The 24830-nt window shown below is 45.1% G+C and overlaps 1 protein-coding gene across 1 annotated transcript in view; it reads right to left on the reverse strand.

The window, feature by feature from the left end:
* LARGE1 (LARGE xylosyl- and glucuronyltransferase 1) overlaps nucleotides 1-24830 on the reverse strand; it is a 529052-nt gene that overhangs the window by 303614 nt on the left and 200608 nt on the right. Inside the window, 1 exon segment of the mRNA XM_024743516.1 lies at nucleotides 4731-5032. Coding sequence (XP_024599284.1) covers nucleotides 4731-5032 — 302 coding nt within the window.

Consider the following 24830-nt stretch of genomic DNA (forward strand, 5'->3'; position numbering starts at 1 on the left):
AGAACCACTCAGCTAAGCCATTCTCAAATCCCTGACCCACAGAGACCAAGAGAGCTAATAAAATGACCGGCATTGTTTCAAGCCATTACGTTCTAGGTGATTTGTTAGGCAGCAGTTGAGAACTGGAATATCCATAATAAGTCTATGTGAAACCCATACAAAGTCAGTTTCCCACCTGCTGTCTCATTCATTTCATCCTCACAATTGCATAGGGAAGAACACATTATTATTCTCATCTCATGATAATGAAATAGACCCCAAGAGGGTAACTGAATCGCCCAAGGTCACATGGCTAGTGAGTGGCAAAGTAAAGATTCCTGGTTGGAAACTCGGACTCCGGTTCAGTGATTTCTGTGCTGTACCATAAGCTGACTCCCAGAATAGACCAGAACGAGAAATGCAGCACACATCTGTACACACACAGGCAGAAGCGGAGATCAGAGAGGATCCTCCTGTTCAAGTCCCAAAGGCACAAAGAAAGCAGCCCCTCACGGAAGCAGCATTGTCCTGGCAACAGATGTGTGCAAGAACAAAACGGGCTGCTCCTTGAAGGCCACACCATTAGAAAACAACAAGAGGGCACAAGGACTGGCAAAGGCCCCTGATTTCCATCACCAAATGTCTCAGCTGACAGCCCGGGCATCATCTCAGAAGGGTCTTCAGAAATACTTGTCATAGCCCAGAGAAGTTTCAGCACAACCAGATACAATGACAACGTCCTTGGTGACGAGGCCCCGTGCACTGACAGGGTGTCAGGACCAACTTCAGCACTTGCAACCACAAGTGCTCCCATGAAGGGAGGATTCTATTTTGACTCCACCGACTGACATTTCTCATCTGCCTCTATGGCATTTTCCCCAAATTCTTTAAATATGCCAAGCGATGGAAACCGAGGAAGCACACTGCTAATGGGTATAAAGACAGCATCTCAGGGCACGTGTGCCCCCAGAGTAGACCACACTGAAATAAGATGCAAGCAGGTCAGGACTTTCTAATTCATCTATGAAACCTCGAACAGGACCTGGGGTTCATCACAGGTGAAGTCCACCAAAACATAACTTTTTAAGGGTCCAAGACGTAACATGATCAAGACGCACAAAGAGAAGATAAACAAATGGACAAAACCTAATTCTCAGGTGCAAAAGACTAAAAAATAAGTTATAGTAAAAATTAACAAGCTCGGGGTCTTTATCTCTCAAAGAGCACAAGGATAAAGTGAACCCCATCATTTATTTTCGTTGTCCCTTAAAGCAGTGGTTTCCAAACAGTTTCCACGATCCCAGAATCACTGGGATACATATTTTTAATACTTATATTTTGGGCCCTGTTCTCAGAGATTCTCAATCAGTAGATTCTGTGGTGGGTCCCATGAAAATGCATGTTTGGTATATAACTCTAATGTAGAACCGAGTTCAGTAACTACTCATTTGACAGGGAACATTCACCGTAACCATAATATCTCTTCTCTCTAGGAGCAAACCTCCAAAATGTTAACAAAGAACATGGCTTCTTTAAAGAAAATCTATCTTTTCCAGGCTCCCTTGCAGCTAGGTGGCAGCTAAAGGTAGCAGCTAAATGAAGTTCTGCCAATGTGTTCTAAGAGGAACTGACTGTGAAATTTCTGAGACGTGTTCTTAAAGCAAACTGATATGCCCCACCTTAACGCTGCTTCTTTCCTGCTAGCTGGAATGTGAATGACAGGGCTGAAGCTCTGAGAGTCATTAAAGACCATGAGATGACCTTGAGAATGCCAGTCATGCCAGCTGGGTGAAAGATAAAGGAAGCCTGCATCCAGGCATGAACATCCCTACACCAATAGCTCCAGACTTCTTACATGTAAACAGAAATAAGATGCAAAGCCACCATTAACTTGGGATTGTGTGATAAATCACAGTGAAATCAACTGCTAACCCAACTATGCTACTGTTTGCCTAAATTTCTAATATCCACTGTCACCACTGAAATAGTTTGAGGCAGGATCTTGATTTTAATCCATAACTTACAAACGAAGAAGCCAACACACACAGAAAAGTGATGTAACTTGCTCAGTGCCACATGGCCACCAAGGTATGGAGAGGGAACCAGAATTGGGCTCCTGTCTCCCACTTTGAAAGCCAGTGGTCTTTGCCCACACTATTTGGTGGGGCGCTCGGGACAGAAGCCCTCTTTAGAAATATCAATAGGATGTGTGTATCTCAGAAAGCTGAGCAGGGGAAGACAATGGCCACAGAGACTACAGCAGGAAGAGGAATCCTCTGTGTTCTCCCTCTGTTCCACTTGTGTCCTCCCATTTTTTCCTTTTCCTTTTCTATTTTTCACCTCCTTGATCGTAGTTGATGGTTTAAGTCAGCCTGAGTCATAATAATGTAAACACACTCGAAGAAAAGAAGTTCCTCCCTCTGGGCCAGCCAACACTCTGAACTGATGCCATGACCATAACCTGAGAGCACAGAATCTGTAAGAAATCAAACCAGCCTTCACCCAGGCAGGGAAAGAAGATCCCCAAATTAGGGGTCATCCCAGACCAGCCTAGACCAAGGGAATTTGTTAAAGTTGCTAAGTCCCCAAAGATGCAAAACAGAGATCTTCCATTACACAGGCCACTGGCAATGGTTGTGGAAGATTAAATGAGGCTGGGCCTGGCACGTAGTCAGAACCTAATTACAGGAATGAGATCACTAGGCAATTTAACCTAACTCCTGACTTATGCTCTCCTGCATGCACACCACGCCTTGCCTAACCTGTTGATTCTTTTCTTATATAAAAAGAAGCAAGAATGAAGAACTAAGCAGTTAAAAAATGACTAGCTCTCTACCCCTAACAGCCCCTCTAAGAATCCTGCAGGTAGATCACGCAGGCAACATAACATCTGAAGAAAGAGTCAGCCCGTCTGCATGCAATGGAGAATGATGCAGAATCCAGCCTCCTGCCTCAGTGATTCACTGAGATTCTTCCCCCTTTTTCCCCTTTAAAAACTGCCATGGCTGAGCAGAATCTTCAGAGTTGGTCTCAGGTCATGAGGCCACCTTCCCCCCAGATTGCCAGCTCTTCTGATCAAAGTACCTTTCCTTTCTACTGACACTTGCCTCTCAAATTATTGGCTTATGAGCTGCGAGCAGCCAAACCTGGATTTGGTAACAGTACGAATTTCTCTTTGTTTATAATCTCTTCCTCACTTCCCACCTCAAAACATAAGAACCAGAAGAAAGGGAGTTTTGTCTCCTTTTCAACCCGTTATTTCCCAGCACAGAGAACGGTGAGACCCTTAATAGAGGCTCAGTAAATATCTGCTGGATGAAGGATGACCATGCAGCACCCGCTTCCCTGCCCAGGTTCTCTGTGCTCGCCTGACAGACCAGCTCACTGAGTTCTGAATCCTCTCCTGCTTCACAGCACCTCACTTCATGTTTTTCCTACTCACACATACACTCCTTGTTGGATGTCCTCCATCTACCTTCCTCCTCCTCTCCACCAGCCCACACTTCAACCGGGCTTGGGAATCCATGAGAAATCCTATTATCCTCAGGGGCTCCCCCTGACCATTCCAGTCTAAAATCTCCCTGACCACTGACCTTACATAGAACTGAGTCTACATCACTCAATAAGCCCCATATCCCCTTATGGCATACTACACAGTATCACCAGTATCACTAAAAACCACATTCACGTGGACAGCATCTTACAGTTTGCAGGGCGTCTGAAGTCTAACATTCTGAGAATGTAGCCAGGAAATGGAATAAACCAGCAGCAGGTAATATCTGCATCTACCTAAAAATAACAAAAATGACCCATAATTGAAAATATGCTATATACCAGACACTAATTGTGGCTTTATATGGCCATCCCATTTCCTTTCCACAAATACTGCAGGAAGCAGGTATTGTTTTCTAAAGTTTATTGATGAGACACATCTGAAGCTCAGAGAGGTTCGGTAACCTGTTCAAGCACTCACAACAGAAACCACCCGAGCTGGGAAATGAACTCAGGTTTGTCCGTCCCAGAAGGGCTTGCTCTTAACAGGGAGGTTCGAATTCCTCTCCACTGGGGACTGGAAGAAGCAGAAAACGAGTGTGTGTGTGTGTGTGTGTGTGTGTGTGTGCACTTGCCCATGCAGCGCACACAGAAGCATGGATGCATGAACCGGGGGCGGGGTGAGGGGCAAGAGGGAGAGGGAGTGGGTAAGTTTTCCAAAGGACCAAAGAGTTACTAAGAAATACTCTAAAAGGGAGAAAATGATACAAAGCTATAAAAGTTCAAAGAACTGCTTTAGATAAGCAAGTCTCCGGTTCTGAATTACAGAAGCTGTGTATAAAGTGCGAATGAGGTCCAGGGGAACTGCCCAACAGGGCCTCAAGGCCAGGTGCACCATGCCTCCTGGAAGCTAAGTAACAGGGGCCCCCAGGATGACAGCTAGGCAGAGAAATCCTGAGAGTGTCAAAATGAGCTGCAAAGAAACAAGCAGCAGGTTCTGTGCGCTGCTCTTAATATCTCTGCAGGTGCAGGCCTCCTTATGCCCCATTTTTCAGGTGGGGAAACTGAGGTTTAGAGGCTTAAAACGATTTGCCTGGCCATTCAGCAGAGTGAATGATCAAGCCAGATTCAGGCCCAGGCCTGAGCCAAGAATGCCAGCTCTCTCCAGGCCCCTGGCCGTGCTTCCGGGTGGCATTTGCAAGGGGTGGGTGTGGGCCATGTGGGGACTGGGACCTTGGAAGGCTCTGGGTGCTCTTTACCTCGCACTTCTCCACGACCGGCTGCTGCCCACACTCGGAGCTGTTGCCTGCCACGATGCCGGCCCGAAGGTTCTCGCTATCGCCGGTGCCCTCCTCCATGGAGTAGGTCTTCGAGTGGTTGCCGCGCCGGTGGGCCGGGCCGTGGCCCTGGGCGAGGCTGAGCTGCCGGCGGAGTGCGCGGTTCTCCTCCTCCACCTCGCGCACGCGCACCTCCAGGCTCTCGCGCTCCCGCTGGCTGGACGCCGTGTACCGGGGGCTATGAGGCTGGGACTCCAGCGGAGACAGAGACACCGGCTTCCCATCTGCGGGTGCGGAGAGAATGAGAAGAGTTAAAGCCGAATAGAACTCCACGGGCCCCTACCCCTACCCCAGACGTCCAGGGCTCCTTTTGCCGTCCCATTTAGAAGCAAAAGCGGGTGGAAAGTACGTTGTAAATAAACATGCATCAGACTGAACTGCGAACAAAGTTGAGAACAGAATGACTTAACGTGGTGATGAAAAACATGCTGTTTAACTGTTTACAATAGCCAAGAGCTAAGTGTCCATCAACAGATGAATGGATAAAGATGTGGGGTATATACACAATGGAATATTACTCAGCCATAAAAAGAATGAAATAATGCCATTTGCAGCAACATGGATGGACCTAGAGATTATCATACTAAGTGAGGTAAGTCAGACAGAGAAAGACACATATCATATGATGTCACTTATATGTGGAATCTAAAATATGACACATATAAACTTATTTATGAAGCAGAAAGACACTCAGGGACATAGAAAACAAACTTATGGTTACCAAAGGGGATGGGGGGTATAAATTAGCAGGAGTTCGCCACTGGCAGATTCAAACTACTATATATAAAATAAACAACAAGGTCCTACTGTATAGCATGGGGAACTATATTCAATATCCTGTAATAAACCACAATGGAAAAGAATATGAAAAAGAGTATGTATATACATGTATAACTGAATCACTTGCTGGACACCAGAAACTAATGCAACACTGTAAATCAACCATACTTCAATTAAGAAAAAAACTAACATGCTGTTTAGAGAAGACAATCACAATATAATTTTTCCTAATTAAATGCACTGTCTTCTTTTCCCTACTTGGCACATTTCCAGGTAGATATTCTTGTTAGCAATAAAACATGAATATGAAGTAGGAGGAGGAGAGAAAGGAGGAGAATGGGGGGAGAGTAGGAGGAAGTAGAGGAGAGGAAAAAAGAAGAGAAGGAATAAAGAAGTATTAATAATGATTAAGTTAATTTAGTTCTTCCTATGTGAACTCCTATTTATCCTTCAAAACCCAGTTTCAGAAGCATCACCTCCCAAGGGAAGCCTTCTTCAATTTGCAGATAAAATATCTATCAGCATATTCCAACAGCATTTCGTACACAGCACTAAGAAAAATATGTGCCTGTCACACTGGATTTGGTAAATTGTTTTACTAAATGTTTCCTATGAAGAATGGGTGTTCAACGAGGACAAAAACTGGCTCTTACTTATCTTTGTGGAAACATATCATAATATATGATAAATGCTGGAAGCGTGGATGCATGTGTCCATGACAAGAGAATAAAATAATTAAGTGCAAAAAGGAAGAAGAAAGTAGGAGCATAATCATGAAACTGAGGGCAGAAACAGTCTATTTAACAATCATACACAGAGAAGACAAGTAGGTCTCTCAAAGTCACACAATCAGAACCCAGTGGTATCAAAATTCGTACCCAGGTCTCTCTTATACCCGAGCATGTACACACTCCTCTTAAATGCAGATTCATAAAAGGCTATACATAGGGCCATGGATTTAAAAATTATTAATGTAAAGACCTCATCTCCCAAGGATATTTAGCATAACTCCTTGTACACAGTAAGTGCTCAATGCATGCTTACTGTTGAGGAGCCCCAGGGACACAAGACACACCCAAAACTCTCCCTCCTCTCTTCTCATGCTGCAGAAATCCCAGGATCCAGCTACAATACAGCCGCCTCAGAGAAGACCAAGCAAAAATCACATCTCTAGAAAATTACCCTCTCTCAGCTTCCTGCTAAAAAAACACTTTTTCCACACTTGGAGTTTTTCTCCTTCCTGCCCAGACCCCACTGAGCTTGCAAACTGTCCCAGGGAGTCTCTGTGACTCACAAAACTTGAGGATCAAAGAATGTGATGAATCACACCCTGCGAGTTTCACCTGTGCTGCCTTACTGCGCCTGCCTCTGCCCAGGGCTCTTTGATATGTTTCTGGGTTTTCACAAACACGACTCCATTTTTCCCTCTTAATCACCTCAGGGTTAAACGCCTGAGCTCCCAGGTCCTTTGCTTTCAACACAGCAAATATGACTCGCTGAATTCCACTGCTCCGGACCACAGACAGACCCAAGGCCAAGGCCGAGTGTATGGAGATGTGAAATCACAGGTTGATTAGGGTTGCATTGTTACCAAGCTGGCTGATTACAAGCTGACCGGGGCTTTTGAAACCTGTCTCCTTGTTTGGTAAAACCAAATTAGTTCCACTGAGAATGAAAAAGAGAAGGGAGCAACAGCAATTGTGTCTTCTCAGCCAACACTGACCCTTCAAGCAGGGGTGGGGAGGACGATAATCTAGCTTCCATCAGTGGGCAGGGCAGTTAACGCTTTGCACCTGCTATGGCTCTGTGCAGGGGCTGGGCAGTTCACACCGACAATGTCTTGGGTTATCACAGCACAAGCAGGTGGCAATCGGTGTCCCCATTACAGATGAGGAAACTGAGCCTCTACAAGCTTAAGCCGTGCTCCCCCTGTGGCGACTGGAAACAAGGTCTCTGTGACTGCGTGTGGCCAAACTCCTGAATGTATGGCCCGAGTTGGAGGTACAGTTGCTCTGGGGCTTGAGGGGTCTTCTTCCTTCTGAAAGGACCTTGGCACTTTTGGGGAAGGAACCCAGGAAGCGCTGGAAGCCCACCAGGATCCCAGAAGCTCTGGAAAATATACAACAAATGGGAACTCTGAACTTGTTCTTTGGAGGAATTAAATGCTACGAGCTTTGGTTTTCCCTTCCCTGAAATGCAAGTAGAAACGCTAACCTTGCAAGGGTGATGGGGGAGGCTTAAGTAAGATACTGAAATACCAACCACCTGAACTCTCATTGGACGGTATTTGGTGTCGATTAGCTCCTGCCACCCCTGTCCCAGTCGGGGGGTAGGGGTGCAGACAGGTGATATTACGGGCAAGATGAGTTGATGATGTAAATTAGGGTGTTGAGCGCTGTCCATTTTCTGAACGCAGGCTGTTCTCTGAGTGGCACGCGGGAGAAAGTGGCCAACAAACCTTCACTTACTTTGATGTGTGGCATCTCTGAACCTTCTTTCCTTCAGCCTTAGGCAGGTCAAAGTTCACGCAGAGGCTAAATGGAGGAGCAGGCAGCCTTCCCATGGGGGTCCGGTCACTTCCTCTAGCTCTTCTCCCAAAAGCCCCCCAGTTTACTTATTTCTAATTCTTTGATGACGTGCTTATAAAGGCATAATTATGTAATCCCTAAGCAATCCGAATTCCAGGGTAGTGAGGGGGAAAATGCTCTCAGTATCCTGTGTCCATTTCCTGCTTTAGATCCCAACTGGTTTCGACCAAACTTAGCTCTCAGAGACTTGCAGGTGTTTTCTCTACCTTAAAACTCCACAGATGAGTCACCAATGAAGACACATAAAATAATAAAAGCCAGGCCTCAAGGAGGGGGAGCGGACGTTGGAAAAAGCCACATGCTGTACTGTGCCCGGTGCCTGGCATGTAAGAAGGGCTCAATAAACAGCAGAATCGGAACTGCTGGTTTGTGTGTTTGCAAGGTGCATCACCTGAGCCGGCCCCTTCCTCTTTCTCTTCCTGAAAGGGACTGTCCTGGAGATGGGCACCTCTCGGCTCTAACTTGCCGTGGGCTCGTGTACAGATGGACCCTGCATCTCTAACCCAGCCGACCCATCCAGTGCTGCATGGCCGGAAGTCAAGATAGCGGGGCCGGGGCCCGTTGCCCTGCCATGTTCACAGCTCATTCAGCCTGCCCTCTGCTTTTGTTCCTGGACTACACGTCTCTCTGGCTCCTGACCCCTTTTTTCCTAACCCTCTGGGGGGATGCAGTGGGGGCAGGGTTAGGACAGTGCAAGGCCTGCCGTCTTCGAAGTGGTCTGCACATCTCTTGTGATGGCTTCTGGGCCCTGGTCTCTCCCAAGAACGCTCCTCTTTCTTCGTGTCTAGGCCGTCATTATAAAGCCCATCACGTGGGACTGTATCGTCTATGGAAACCACTGAACCCACAGCAGTTACTTCTCAAACTGGCAGTACTGAAGCTTTTCCCTCCAATCCACCTTGGATAAAATGCTGGCCCAATACACATGCCTAATACATAGCTTACCCTACATGCAATTCTTCACGTGAATTCAACAAACCGGTCCATACCCTAGTCATCAAGACAAGCTCCACTGATCGCATGCCTGACACATGTCCAACTGCTCTCGACGTGCCTGCCCCCAACTTCCATACTTACCTTGTTGAAGACCAGTAACAGTTTGGGGGCTGTGATGGTTCATTCTATATGTCAACTTGACTGGGTCATGGGGTGTCCAGATACGGGGTCAAACTTATTCTGGGTGTTTGGGGATGAGATTAACATTTGAATCAGTAGAGTGGGTAAAGCTCATTGCCTTCCCTAATGTGGTGGGTCTCATCCAAACAGTCAAAGGCCTGAAGAGAACAAAAAGGCTGACCCTTCCCCACTAGGAAGGGAGAATTCCTCCTGCCTGACAACCTCTGAGCTGGGACACTGTTTTGTTTTCCCTGCCTTTGGACTTGAACTGAAACACTGGCTCTTCCTGGGTCTCGAGCCTGCCAACCTTCAACTAGAATTACATCATCGGTTCCCCTGGGTTTCCAGCTTGCAAACTGACCCTGCAGATATGGGACTTGACCATCTTTATAATTGCATGAGCCAATTATTTATCATAAATTTCTTTACACACACACACACACACCCTGTTTGTCTGTCTGTCTGAACAACCCTGACTAGTACAGAGACCAACAACACTCTGTAGATCACACTGAGTACCACTGCCCAGTACCCAGCCTCTCTCTCCTCAGGGCCTGGCACGCTGCCTGCACTTAACAAGCATTTCAAGAAAGGATGAAGGGAAGGACTGGCAGCTAGAGCTTAAAAAAAAAAAGGCATGAAAAAAATAGATCTAGCAAACCTTCAACTACCAGTTCACTTGAACTTTGAACAACCTGGGGGCTAGAGGCATGGATCCCCTATGCAGCTGAAAATCCACGTATAACTTTAGAGTTGGTCCTCTATGTCTGTGGTTCCACATGTGCTGATTCAACCAACTACAGATCATATAGTATACGTATTAATTGAAAAAACTCTGCATGTAGTGGACCCATGCAGTTCAAACCTGCATTATTCAAGGATCAACTGTACTTACAAAGTGACTTCATTATAAGGTTAATTGTTGGGGGAAGAGGGAGAGATAACCAAGAAAAGCAAACAAATCAAATCTAGTCATAAAAGCATGGGATTTGGAATAAGAAAGAGCTGAGTTTGAATTACGGTTCTGCCACCTACTAATAATTAACCTTAGGCAAAGTACTTAACTTCTGTGACTCACTGTCCCCATATGTAAAATGGGAGACAGCGGGGTGTGTACATTATTACCTCGCAGCAGGCCTAATCAGAGTAGATACTCAAATTTCCCCTTCCCACTCACCCTAACCCACCCCACCAAACCCAGAGGCAGGACACATAAAGACAACAGTGAATAGGATCCTTCATTTCTAAGCCCCCCTGACCTTTGCTTTTCTATTACCTTTCCTTCCAGGTTTCTTTTTTCTTTTCTCCCCCCAGATCTGCACCGTATTTGTACACAAGGTGCATCTCTGTCACATAATGCCTATATGTGTTGATCTACAGTTCAGCCCACTTTGAGTTTAAAATGTCAAACAAGACATTATTCAGAATCTCAGTTGGCAACATCTTCCTCCTCCCTCCCAAACTTCTCAACAAACATGAATTTATCATCAGATTTGAATCTCTGAATCCACTTGAGATGAATGCTCTGAATTAAGAATCAAAACAGCTAAGATTCAGAACAAAACAGGTAAATTGAAAATCAACCTCCGTGCAGTACGGTGACAGAGATTAGGGACTTGGCATCCAAAACGTCCTAAGTGATGATCTGAATCAGTTTGTACGCACTGACTCTCTCTGGAGTACTGGCATTTCACACTGTGATAGCCACCACTGCAGACAGAACTGGGGGGGGGGTGCTCATTAATGGAGGCAGGGACCCCAGCCCTGAGACCGCCATGTTGCGAGCTCATACCAGCCCCTTCCAGTGCTGACAGTCCTAGATCTTTCTGGCCAAGGACACCACAATCCTGCACTCATGCCCAGATTTCAGGAAGGCTGTCCCCCTGCATCATTCTACCCACAATGAAAACATCGCATCCCTAACATTTATTCGGCAAAATCCCCCTATGTACAATCTGTCACCAGGGCCTGCCAATTCTCCTGATGTTTGAAGTCCTTCTCATTCTATTTCAAACATTCCATCTCAAACCCAGCCTTTTAATCTTATCCTAAAACAGGGGTATCAAACTTCTGTAAATGCCCGGAGAGTAAATATGTTTTACTCTGTAGGCCGTGTGGTCTCTGATGCAAGGACTCAACTCTGGCTTTGCAGCACAAAAGCAGCCACAGAAATTCCTAACACACGAGCATGGCCGTGTTACAATAAAACTTTATTTACAAAAACAAGCGCTGGGCCAGATTTGGCCTGCAAGCCCTAGTTTGTGGATCTTTGTTCTAGAACATTGGTCTCCTCAGTTTGTCTCCCCACTTCCAATCTCTCTCTGTTCCTGCCAGCCTTACTCACAGGTGCCAGGGATGTGCTTAATGAAAACCCTATTCCCACCACATTGTGCAGTTTGACAATGTACAGAAGCTTCTCCATCTGCTTCAAGGTCATCTATAAAATTCAACAAACACTTGGTCACTTCCTATTGAGTACATGTCCAGGGCCTAGAGGCTGTGTCATCTCATTTTAATTTATACAACACTTCTAATCGAGAGGGTGTTCTCACGCTAACCCTATTTGACAAATGGAAAAAAAAAAAAAAAAGAAATAGACACATGACTTAACCTGTTCAATGTCATCCCAGCAACAGACGGCAAAGGGAAAGACTTGAACTCAGGTTCATTGGCTCCAGATCAATTTCTCTATTTGCCCCAAATCACAATGTCTCCTATTTGCCCCTCTCCAAATATGTCCAATCTAGTTTATTGTTGCTTCTGCTTCATCTCCTGGTCCCTTAGCCAGTGGTTCTCAATCCTGGCTACCATTACAATCCCTTGGGAAACTTAAAAAAAAAAAAAATCCCAGATTAGTTAGCTCAGAATCTCTGGAGGTTACGGTCTAGTTATGAGCATTTTAAAAAGCAGCCACCCGGGCTTCCCTGGTGGCACAGTGGTTGAGAGTCCACCTGCTGATGCAGGGGACACGGGTTCGTGCCCCGGTCCGGGAAGATCCCACATGCCGCGGAGCAGCTGGGCCCGTGAGCCATGGCCGCTGAGCCTGCGCGTCCAGAGCCTGTGCTCTGCAACGGGAGAGGCCACAACAGCTAGAGGCCCGCGTACTGCCAAAAAAAAAAAAAAAAAGCAGCCACCCTCCCGTGTTCTCATGTGTAGTCAAGATTAAGAAACCCTGGCTTAGGCATTTCCCCCAACCTCAGGCTGAGACACCATAAACACCATTTGCCCCTGTTTGCTCCTTAACGCAAATTTAAGGAACGGGCTCTGATGCAAAGAGGTCTTAGCAGAACTGTCGCACTTAATTCCGGTACTGCCCTTGCTCCAGTCTCTACTGTATTCTTAGAATAGCTCCCATCATGTAACCCAGGGCCTTCCTGATTTCCTATAACCTAGGCTGCCCGGCATTCTAGCTCCTCCACGCTTGGGGCTGTTTTGCTGCTATCAATCCCCCTTCCTTCCAGGATGAGAGCTTTTCCCAAAGCAGGGTTCTACTATTGCAGTTGCCAGACCTGCCAGCTTCCCTGGTTCCAGACTCCTCCCTCTATGACCAAGATGTCACTCCATTCCAATGATTTACTCCAATTTCTCGCCTTCCACATAAGGCTGCATTCATTAAGTAAGCATTTTGTAATTCTAAAAAGCACAATGCCTTCCTTGCAATCAACATAAAAACTTCACACTCTCCTTCAATGCATTTTGAAATTGCAAACTAAATTAAATATTGTGGCCAAAGTCATTTTAGAAAAATTTAGAAAACTCAGTTCAATCTTTAAAATCTCCCATTTAAAAACTGCTTTTAAATTGTGATCACTGGATCTCCACATGACAGCTGAGTCTACTCACACATCACAAGCTCAGCTGTCACTCTTGGTAGGTTACAGGTTCAGAGTAAGACACAGGTCTGGGTGGAGCTATTTTCCCAAGTTCCGAATTGTGGAACCAGATTTGCCCAGAGGAGGAAAAAGGGAGTGATGACACGAAAAGGCTGTTTGCTTGTTACGGGATAAACAGGGAACATTTTTACCCAAAAATGCCCCAGAGTCATTTCCTGGAATCATCTTTGGCAACCAAAGCAAACTTGAGTTCCAGCAAAGACCTTAGAGCATTTCTGGCAAAGACCAAACACAACAGAGCTCCCGGCATGCTTCTGAAAAGAATCAGCTACCAGCAGGCCAGGAAAAGAAGCCTAGATTTGTCTCATCATAATAGGGTAAAAGAAGTTTGACTTCTTTTCCTCCATGAAATTATTTTGCAGAACTTTGTCTTAAAGAGCTTCATTAAGTCAAGAAAATGAAGGCATTTTTAGCACCGATTTGCTGTATCCATAGCTGGGTTTTGGAGAGAAGTGCTCAAGGGTGTCCTAATAAGCCACGATGTCAGTGGTTTGCCCCTTGAAACTTCAGGATCAGTGATTTCAAAGCTTCAAATGTTTTTGGCCAAATATCCTAAGTTCTGAAAGCCTGAGGCAGTTGGTTCTCACAGCAAGAGTAACTGAATCTTTCCACTCCTAAATCTGGCCCATCTTACTTCTCTTTGATGTCCAAGGAATCTAAGCATTAACAGAAAGACTTTGTTGGTAGCATTCAAATCGTCACCAAACAAGACAAAGGATAATGTATTTAGTGCTGTGTTTTTTAACATAATTGAATGGCGTGACAGCAGAGTGGAGCTCTTAGATCACCAGGTGCTTTAGAAACAACTACTGGAGGGAAGGATACAGTGCATTCCAGAAAATGTGATGTTTATTCCAATCTGGAGCATCAACCAGTGTGTGAGAGCCAAATAAATTCATATTCCAATCACCTTTGCTCACTCTCTGCCCTTACTGAGTTAACTTTCATCACTTTTTGCATAGCCTCAAAGACACCCAAGCTTTACTGGTGGACTTCAAAGGCTGAGTTTGAGAAAGTGGTCTTTCCCCTCCCAGAGTCTCTTGAGACATATTCCATTCACCTGCAAGAGCTGGAAACAGTTCCCTTTATTAGGAAAGACATCAAAACTAAAACGAGCAAGATGATTTTATCCTTTGTAAAATGTGAACTGGACATCCCCAAGTCACCAACATGGCCCTTGACTGTAGCATCAGACTCAGAAATATTCTAGAATTTCTCCTTCATTTTCTCTTAGGCAGCACTCAAGATATATGACTTCATATATTTTCACTAATCTATTTTTTTTACCTTAGCAATATATGTTATTTTATATGAAATATTCATAGCCCTTATAAAATCCCACTAATATGTTCCAAGAGTGGCAAATCATGTATGTTGGGGAGAATCATATTTTACGGTAAATTTTTTTTTTTTTTTTTGCGGTACTCGGGCCTCTCACTGTTGTGGCCTCTCCCGTTGCGGAGCACAAGCTCTGGACACGCAGGCTCAGCGGCCATGGCTCATGGGCACACCCGCTCCACGGCATGTGGGATATTCCTGGACCGGGGCACGAACCCGTGTCCCCTGCATCGGCAGGCGGACTCTCAACTGAGCCACCAGGGAAGCCCCGGTAAAAATTTTTTAATGAGGCTTGTTTTTCTGTTTTGTTTTGTTTTTGGTAACTAAAATCTTGTTCCCATCAATAAAGTTACATGGGATGACTCTTTATCAAGGTTTTAAAATTTTACGTTCGTCGCACTAAGGATACTGAAAACTGTCCTTTTCTAAAAATGTGAACCCATGCTTTCCATAAGCCTCACACTGTCATACTTGGTGGCTATATTTATTTATCAAAAAACATTTAAAAAGAATTTTAAAAATTAAATTAAATTAAAAAAAAGAATTTTAATGGTGAGTATTGACAACAATGTCTGGCTTGGATTACAGAGGGATGGAAGATTTCCATGGTAGGCGGCAGATGCTTCGGGACTCCAGACAAATCAGCAGAGCTCTGGCCCATCCATTCTGCTCCCTTCTCCTCCCCAGGGCTCCTAGATCATCTCATTTCAGGGGGTAAGTGCCAGAGCAGAATTCAGATCCAGGGAAAAGAGTTAGGGACTCTTGCAAAAAGGACCCAAAAGAACGACTGCCTTGCATCCTGAGTGCCTCTTTCATTGGACTGTGTCAGACTTGAACGATGGCGCTCTGCTCATCTAGGGAGGAAGGGGGACCACCAAACAGTACCCTCAGGCTTGGAGATTCTGCTGCTTTTGGAGGATGGTACTTTCATGAATGTCCCAGGGGTAAAAGAGGAAAACTGAGTGCAAGGCATGACCAGGAGGCGAGAGGGTAGTCTTCGTGCTCTACGTCAGTGATGGTGGCCAGTGTGCTTATCCACCACCGTACCTGAAATTAGGCACGTGTCAATCTGAGCAAAAGCTCCCTTTCTCTGGGCTGCATTTAAGTGAGGATTAACAAAGGCGAAGAATCCCTTCTCCCACTTCTGGTATTTCAGGAGGTCTCGTGTCAGTGAGGACTGGCTTGATTTGCACCCGATTTTTGGGGCCTTCTGACACACCTCATCTCCCCTACACTGAACTGGCTTTGAGACAAAGCCTCTGCCCTTTGTGCAAACCTCATGCAGGCTGCACTACATCAGGAGAACCCAATTCTGGCCTGCAGTGTTCATGGTACAGTTAGACCTGATGAGATACTGAAAAAAAGGAGTTGGAGAGGAGATTAGAAGAAAGAGTTAACAAAGACAAGTAGGACGCTTGATCTGCAGTAGTTAAAGTTAGTAATGGCTACGGAGCCAACCACCAGCACGAGTAGCTGCCATAAAGCATATGCCTACATATTTCAAAGAGAAGAGGAAGCAAGTGTTTTTGTGAATGTGGTTGATTCCTTCAATAGCATCCCCTTCCTGTAAACTGCCACGTCACCGAAATCAATGTTACCATCCTCGGCTCAATTGTAAATGAAAAACAAGAGAAAACAACCAAAAGCCTGACTGAACACGCTCTTGCCTATAAATGACTGCTCTCCTTTTCTCTCCTTTTCCTTTCTTCACAGTCTCCAACCCCCCCCACCTCTTATCAGCTTGACTTACTTAAAATTATATTCCAATTGCCATGAGCATCTATATGGAAACAAAATTTTAAGAAAGAAGAAGAAAAGAAAAACCCTTATCATCCTTATTTTCACCCTTTCCTGACAAATCCAAACCATCCCTTGGGAGGAAATCAGAAATGAAGAATGAGGTTTTATCAGGATAGACTCGGGGCAGAGGGGTAGATAGAAGATTTTTATCAGGAGCTCAGCTTGACAGAAATAGCATTTTTCAGGATGGGCACTTGGCAAAGATAAGACATTACCAAGAACAAGATAGATGTTTGGGTAAAATATCGTGCTAATACCTATTAAGCAAAACCTGCCATCTCTACTTTTGACAGATGGTTATTTTCTTCCAAGTCCTCCTCCAGGGATGATGAAGATTTTTCTATAAGGTGCTTCCAACCTTATCACAGAAGCAAAAAGAATAAAACTAAGGACCCTCAACTCAGCTCCACTGTAAGGCAAACCCAGGATTTTCCTCAGCAAGTTGAAAGGAAGCATGGGCTTCGGTACAGGGAGGACTTAGAGAGGACCCAAGGGATGCCTGGATGGTGATGCTCCAGTACAGACCCCAATTCCTGGCCCTGAAGAGAAGAGTTCCTTGCAGGCCAGAGGCCCACCTGAGGCTGTACTAATGGGACTGACCTCAGAGGCCGTGTCAAGACATCAGAACAGATCTGTCAAGAAGAAACACTTATTCGAGGCTTTCTAGAGTTTCTGGAACTGCTCTTGAAGTCTCCTGCACTTTCTGACTCCATCTTCTGGCCCTGAAGAGCACCTCCGAGAACCATCCAGTATTCACCATCCAGTATTTCCAAAGCCTTTACACACGGCAACCCTATGCTAAGATCCTGGCTGGCATGACCAGCAATTGGAATAAGCATTAAGTATTCATGCCATTCCCTTTGCAGGACTTATCACCTGGTGAATGATCACTGCTTCTCCAATATCTGGTTAAAAATTCCCTTCGAGGAACCCTTCTCCAATCTGCCCAGGGTGGGATGGCCACTCCACTCCTCTCCCCATAACTGGATTTCCTGTAACCTCCCACCATGGATCTAAGGTGATGGCTCTTACTACGTTTGTAGCAGCTGTTCATGCAAACTGCTTGGCACTGGGACTTGCATCCCCTCAGCACCTGTTCGGGGCAGACGCTGTGCCAGGGAAGGCAGGGACCACGTTGAGCCACTTTTGTTTCCCGAGAGCCCAGCACCAGGTCTGTAAGCAATGAGCATTCTTATGTGTCCCCAACTCAGAAAGAGACGATGACTCAGGAGTTACGTGATGTCCTCACATCCAAACAACAGCCCTTTCTAAACCTTCCGCTCCCCCTTCAGCCAACGGCATCACTGTTGTTCTCAATGCACAGGTCAAAAACCTAGGGCTCGGGCTTCCCTGGTGGCGCAGTGGTTGAGAGTCCGCCTGACGATGCAGGGGACGCGGGTTCGTGCCCCCGTCCGGGAGGATCCCACATGTCGCGGAGCGGCTGGGGCCGTGAGCCATGGTCACTGAGCCTGCGCGTCCGGAGCCTGTGCTCCGCGACGGGAGAGGCCACAACAGTGAGAGGCCCACGTAACGCAAAAAAAAAAACAAAAACCAAAAAACAACCTAGGGCTCATCCTTGAATTTCTTCCCTCACCTCCCACATACGCTGTGTTAGCAATATATCTGAATGTTGGCTCTGCCTTCAAAGTATACCCTGAATCCAAACTCGCACACCACCACGCCAGCCCAGGTCCCACCATTTCCCACCTGGACTCATGCAACAGCCACCTACCAGGCCACCCGGCTTCAGCCTACTCACCACTCAGAAGCCAGATGACACTTAAAACTGGTCCTCAGACCCCACCACCATCCTGCTCAAACCATCCCTCGGACGGCTTCCCATCAAACTAAACACAAAATTCAAACACCTTACCATGGGTTACATGGCCCAACGAAACCTTGACCGGGGTTATCTTTCTGACCTTAGAATGTTCCTCCATTCCCTCTGCAGCCACCACACTGGCCTTCCAGATGTTCTCGAATATACCAACCACTGTCCCACACCCTGGGGCCTCTGCACTTGCTGCTGGCTTCCACGATCTGAATTGGGAAACCTGCTTGAGTACCAATCCTCAGAGAAGAATCTGTACACCAGTCTCTGAAAACCCATCCCTGCCCGTCCAGCAGCCCTGGTCTCTGTCACTCCTTCTCTGGTACTTCTTCTCCAGTATACACATTATACTACTCTCCCCAAGGAGACATTTCTTTGTTTTCTTCTTGTTTGTCTGTCTCCACCCCTAGAATACCAAGTTCCGCGGTGGAAGCGTCTTTTCTGGATCTGTCTCATCCACCATTATATCTCCAGGGTCTAGAACCAGCTACATAATACGCACGCAGTCAAGGTCCTAAATGACCAAGGCAAGGAATACAAGCAATTACTAGCACACTTCAATGACGGGAATTGGGTTTTGAATGAGGATGACAACTACAGCTCCCTTACTGGCCACACATGTTGGCTGAGTGAGTTTCACACATTACCTTATTTAAGTCCCACATCTCTGAGGTGGGTTTTATTGTCTCGATTTTAAAGAAGCAGAAGCTCACTGAGCTAAAGTAACTTGCCAAGACGTTCTGCAAACAAAGGAAAGGGCTTGAACTGATACCCCCCTTCCCCCCAGAAACCCTGTTTTCATTCCACCTTCTGTCTCTAAATAGCTCTCTGAAGGAAATAAAGGTTGCATTCCCACGGGACAAGTGGGGACACCCTGCATGCAGTACACTTACAAGATAGACAAGTAGCAGGACAGTTTCAATAAGGATCAAGAAAGTAAGGAACTTTCTGCAAAAAGATGAATAAGAGGAGAATTCAAAAAAAAACTTTTCTAACAGCCCAATGAACTCTGCGTGAGGCTGACAAAGCGACCCAAATACACTATCAGATGTCCCAGAGGGCAAGCACACACAGGATAAAGAAAAGGAAAAGCAGGGAGGAGAAAAGTTCCTGATATCTTGATCTAGACATCCCAGGTGCCCTGTCTTGCAGTCTTCTTGTGTCCTTTCACCATCAGCTTTATTTTATTTTACTTTTTTAAACTGAAGTACAGCTGATTTACAATGCTGTGTTAATTTCTGCAGTACAGCAAAGTGATTTCCTTATTTATTTTCATTTTGGATGATCTGTCCATTGGTGAAAGTGGGGTGTTAAAGTCCCCTACTATGAGTTTGTTACTGTCGATCTCCCCTTTTATGGCTGTTAGCATTTGCCTTATGTATTGAGGTGCTCCTGTATTGGGTGCATAAATATTTACAATTTTATATCTTCTTCTTGGATTGATCCTTTGATCATTACGTAGTGTCCTTCTTTGTCTTTTGCAATAGTCTTTATTTTAAACTCTATTTTGTCTGATATGAGAATTGCTCCTCCAGCTTTCTTTTGATTTCCATTTGCATGGAATGTCTTTTTCCATCCCCTCACTCTGTCTGTACATGCCCCTAGGTCTGAAGTGGGTCTCTTGTAGACAGCATATATATGGGTCTTGTTTTTGTATCCATTCAGCCAGTCTATGTCTTTTGGTTGGATCATTTAATCCATTTACATTTAAGGTAGTTATCGATATGTGTGCTATTACCATTTTCTTAGTTGTTTTGGGTTTGTTACTGTAGGTCTTTTCCTTCTCTTGTGTTTCCTGCCTAGAGAAGTTCCTTTAGCATTTGTTGTAAAGCTGGTTTGGTGGTGTTGAATTCTCTTAGCTTTTGCTTGTCTGTAAAGGTTTTAATTTCTCTGTCAAATGTGAATGAGATCCTTGCTGGGTAGAGTAATCTTGATCGTAGGTTTTTCCCTTTCATCAGTTTAAATGTGTCCTTCCACTCCATTCTTGCTTGCAGCATTTCTGCTGGAAGATCAGCTGTTAACCGTATGGGGAGTCCCGTGTATGTTATTTGTTGTTTTTCCCTTGCTGCTTTTTTTTTTTTTTCCTTGCTGCTTTTAATATTTTTTCTTTGTATTTAATTTTTGATAGTTTGATTAATATGTGTGTTGGCGTGTTTCTCCTTGGATATGTCCTGTATGAGATTCTCTGTGCTTCCTGGACTTGATTGACTATTTCCTTTCCCACATTAAGGAAGCTGTCAACTATAATCTCTTCAAGTATTTTCTCAGTCCCTTTCTTGTTTTCTTCTTCTTCCGGGACCCCTATAATTCAAATGTTGGTGTGTTTAATGTTGTCCCAGAGGTCTCTGAGACTGTCCTCAATTCTTTTCATTCTTTTTTCTTTATTCTGCTCTGCAGTAGTTATTTCCACTGTTTTATCTTCCAGGTCACTTATTCGTTCTTCTGCCTCAGTTATTCTGCTATTGATTCCTTCTAGAGAATTTTTAATTTCATTTATTGTGTTGTTCATCGTTGTTTGCTGTTTAGTTCTTCTAGGTCCTTGTTAAAAGTTTCTTTTATTTTCTCCATTCTGTTTTCAAGATTTTCGATCATCTTTACTACCATTTCTCTGAATTCTTTCTCAGGTAGACTGCCTATTTCATGTTTATTTGTTCGGTCTGGTGGGTTTTTACCTTGCTCCTTCATCTGCTGTGTGTTTCTCTGTCTTCTCATTTTGCTTAACTTACTGTGTTTGGGGTCTCCTTTTCACAGACTGCAGGTTCGTAATTCCCATTGTTTTTGGTGTCTGCCCCCAGTGACTAAGGTTGGTTCAGTGGGTTGCGTAGGCTTCCTGGTGGAGGGTTCTAGTGCCTGTGTTCTGGTGGATGAGGCTGGATAGTGTGTTTCTGGTGCACAGGACCGCGTCTGGTGGTGTGTTTTGGGGTGTCTGTGAGCTTATTATGATTTTAGGCAGCCTCTCTGCTAATGGGTGGGGTTGTGTTCCAGCCTTGCTAGTTGTTTGGCACGGGGTGTCCAGCACTGGAGCTTGCTGGTCGTTGAGTGGAGCTGGGTCTTAGCATTGAGATGGAGATCTCTGGGAGAGTTTCACCATTTGATATTACGTGGGGCTGGGAGGTCTCTGGTGGACCAATGTCCTGAACTCGGCTCTTCCCCCTCAGAAGTACAGGCCTGACACACGGCCGGAACATCAAGATCCTGTCAACCACACAGCTCAGAAGAATAGCGAGCAAAAAATAAATAAATAAAATAAAATAAAATAAAATAAAACAGTTATTAAAATTAAAAATTAACAAAAGGAAAGAAGAGAGCAACCAAACCGAAAAACAAATCCACCAATGATAACAAGTGCTAAAAACTCTACTAAAAAAAAAAAAAACACAGACAGAGCCCTAAGACAAATGGTAAAAGCAAAGCTATACAGACAAAATCACACAAAGAAGCATACACATACACACTCACAAAAAGAGAAAAATGAAAAAAAAATCTATATATTAAAAAAAAAGGAGAAAGAGAGCCATCAAATCAATAAACAAATCTACCAATGATAATAAACTCTAAATACTAAACTAAGATAAACATAAAACCAGAAACAACTTAGATGCAGAAAGCAAACCGCAAGTCTACAGTTGCTCCCCAAGTCCACAGCCTCAATTCTGGGATTATTTGTTGTCTATTCAGGTATTCCACAGATGCAGGTACATCAAGTTGACTGTTGAGATTTGATCCACTGCTCCTGAGGCTGCTGGAGAGATTTCCCTTTGTCTTCTTTGTTCACACAGGTCCTGGGGTTCAGCTTTGGACCCGCCTCTGCGTGTAGGTTGCCTGAGGGTGTCTTTTGGGAAGTCTGAGGTCTTCTGTCAGCGTTCAGTAGGTGTTCTGTAGGAGTTGTTCCACGTGTAGATGTATTTCTGATGTATTTGTGGGGAGGAAGGTGATCTCCACGTCTTACTCCTCTGCGATCTTGAAGGTCTCCCTCTTGCGTCCTTTTAAAAGAATGCCAGCCATGGGTCGCCTAAGCCTGAGAGCTACTGCAGGGTGAAACTAAGGCCATTATTTGTGGAGCTGTAAGCAATCCCACTGCTGCAAACAGAGATGGATCTATTCTGCCTTCTGTAGCCTAAAAAACAGAAAGGAGGTGGGGGCAGAGGAAAGACACACACATGATAATGAAAGGGGTCAGGAAGACTCAGCTGCCAGGCTCAGGCCAGACAGGAGACGGGAAGAATGGTGGGAATCAAAACCTTTGTCTGCAATCACCAGAGTATTCAGAGACTGGTTGGAAGCAGCAGTACCCAGGGGGGGCCTAGAAATGGTTAACTCACAGTTACTCTCTGGATGAGTAGCTCAGCTGCTCATCAATAGAATCTCCAGCTGATAATTATTAAGTGAAACTCAGGGCTCGTATTTGCATATGTAAAGCACGCTTCCCTCCAAAGCCACAAAGGGAGGGAGAAGCACTTCCTGACTGTGCAGCCCTGGGGAGATTTGGGCAGGGTGGGGCTCCAGCCTGCTTTGCATGTGCTTCTCCACACTCATCAAGTCAGATATTCAGCAAAAATAAACCCCACATCCCAAAATACGCCATTTGTCCAAATCCCCAGCTAAGAGACCTTTCTCTCCAGCTCTGGCAAGGATGCATTCTACCATGATACGTGTCTTATAAGGCCTGTGATTATCCAGTCTGGAACACGTGGGCATGCACACACACACGCCTGGGTTGTTTTACTGGATGATGGCACAGTTATTCGTTTCTCCAAAAAGAAGGCTTCCATCCTCCGCACATATTTGACACTTTTCAATCTTTGCACCTGTCGATTAAGAAGCTTTAGCCCAGAAGAAGCAAGAAGGAAATGCAAATGGCATCAAATTCCAAGTATCTGATGGCTTGTCTCTGTTATGACATTTATCTTGGCTTGTGAGAAGGAAAGAAGTTACTGAGCTTGTCTCCCCTCCCATAGGAAAGGATGCCACACAGGGAAAAGCCTTCGCTCCCAGGAGTATAGAGACGACCCTGTCCTTAGCATGGCTTGAAATATCAGGGACTTTAAAAGACCAATGTCATTTGTAGGCGCTAGGACATGCCTGTAATAAGGAAGCTGCCAGGACTGTCTAAATTTACAGGGTGTCTAAGACTATACCCATGACATTCCAAAGACAGAAACACACAATGGGATGAAAAACAATATAAACGATGAATCCTGGGTCTCTTCATCCTTGGTTAAGTCCATGATCCTCTTGGGGTCTCAATGCCCTCATCTATAAAATGGGAGTGAAGATTCTGCTGGAACCCTCTTACATGGCACCATCAGGGTATGTACGTACTAACAACATCTTATTTTAATTTACGACCTATACACGTGCCTTCATTTGACAGCCTTCTGGTATGAGGCTAAGGCGTCTTCTGTAAGAGCATGCCCAGGGTGTGCAATTCTACACTGGCAAGAAATTGCCAATTGCTTTTGGTTTGGGTATCTTTAAAATGTAGGGAAAACTTAAAAAGACATTTGTGAAGTAATCAGAGTGCAGAATTCCTTTCTCATTTTTATCTCTTCCCCCATTTTTTTAGTTGTCTTGGTTACATTTAATTTCATGGCTACTTTTTATGGCAATTCAGGGTGCCATTCCAAAATGTACAACTTAGCTGTTTACAGAAATGCTTCTTCCTGTACTATGTCACTGTGTTATGTAATAATCAAGTTATATTATAAGTTATATTAAATTATATTATTTAATTATATGGTAAAGGTACACCATAAAAGCCTTGATGATAGGTTAAAACGACTTTGGCTAAGAACACACACAGTTCAACTGGTGGGATCGGCAGTGCCAAATGGTACTAGAAAGTGGGCCAACAGCAGGAGACTCCACGTGCCCTAGGCAGTGAACGGCGCTGTGACAGAGGGGCTGGAGGAGCGCTTGGGCACTGGGTGTGTTCTTAAGTGGAAGTGAGTCCGGAAATCCTCCACTGAGCATCTACTTGGTGGCACTGCTGGGAAGAATACATACGATAACGCACAGGAGGCATTTAGCTTCCCGTGTTAGGTACGAAATAAAGGCTTGGGAAAAATTTCTTAGTAGTAGTTGATCTTATTACATCAGTCAAGTCACTTGGATGCTGGCTTTGAAATAACCTCCCGTGAGCTTCTGATAAAAATAATACTCAATACTCCTTCCCATTGGTAGAACACCGTGAGACCAATCTGGAGCATCTGTGGGTACACCAGTCCATTGGTCCCTCACGTGAAGTGACGTAGGTGGAGAAGGAACAACTGTGCCCCCTTCTCCGTGAGGCAGGTGAGATGCAGGGGCCCAGGGGCACTTGCCTAATATCTCCTGGAATACTGGGAGCAGGACCAGAAGGAGAACAGGATTCTCCTTGTGCTATTTCACATTCCCTGGAGTTGTTCTAGTCCACACTGTACCGCTTATACTCCTTCTAAAGTTATAAAGATAATACGTACTTAATGACATGAAAAGGAGCACAGAAACAGATCTTCCTTTGCAAAAATGAAAGTCAGGAGACAACAGACTCGAAGCATCTCTGCAGACCCCTCAGCCCACCTCGGCCTTCCACATGAAACACTGGAGCAGACCTTCAGTCCCGAAGCCTCAGTCTGTGTGACAAAGTCTTTGAGGCCCATACGGTTGCAGCAGAAGTGAGGAAAACCTTCCCCTG

Source organism: Neophocaena asiaeorientalis, unplaced genomic scaffold (genome assembly GCF_003031525.2).
Source record: "Neophocaena asiaeorientalis asiaeorientalis breed wild unplaced genomic scaffold, Neophocaena_asiaeorientalis_V1.1 scaffold332, whole genome shotgun sequence".
In the NCBI taxonomy this organism is placed as follows: Eukaryota; Metazoa; Chordata; class Mammalia; order Artiodactyla; family Phocoenidae; genus Neophocaena; species Neophocaena asiaeorientalis.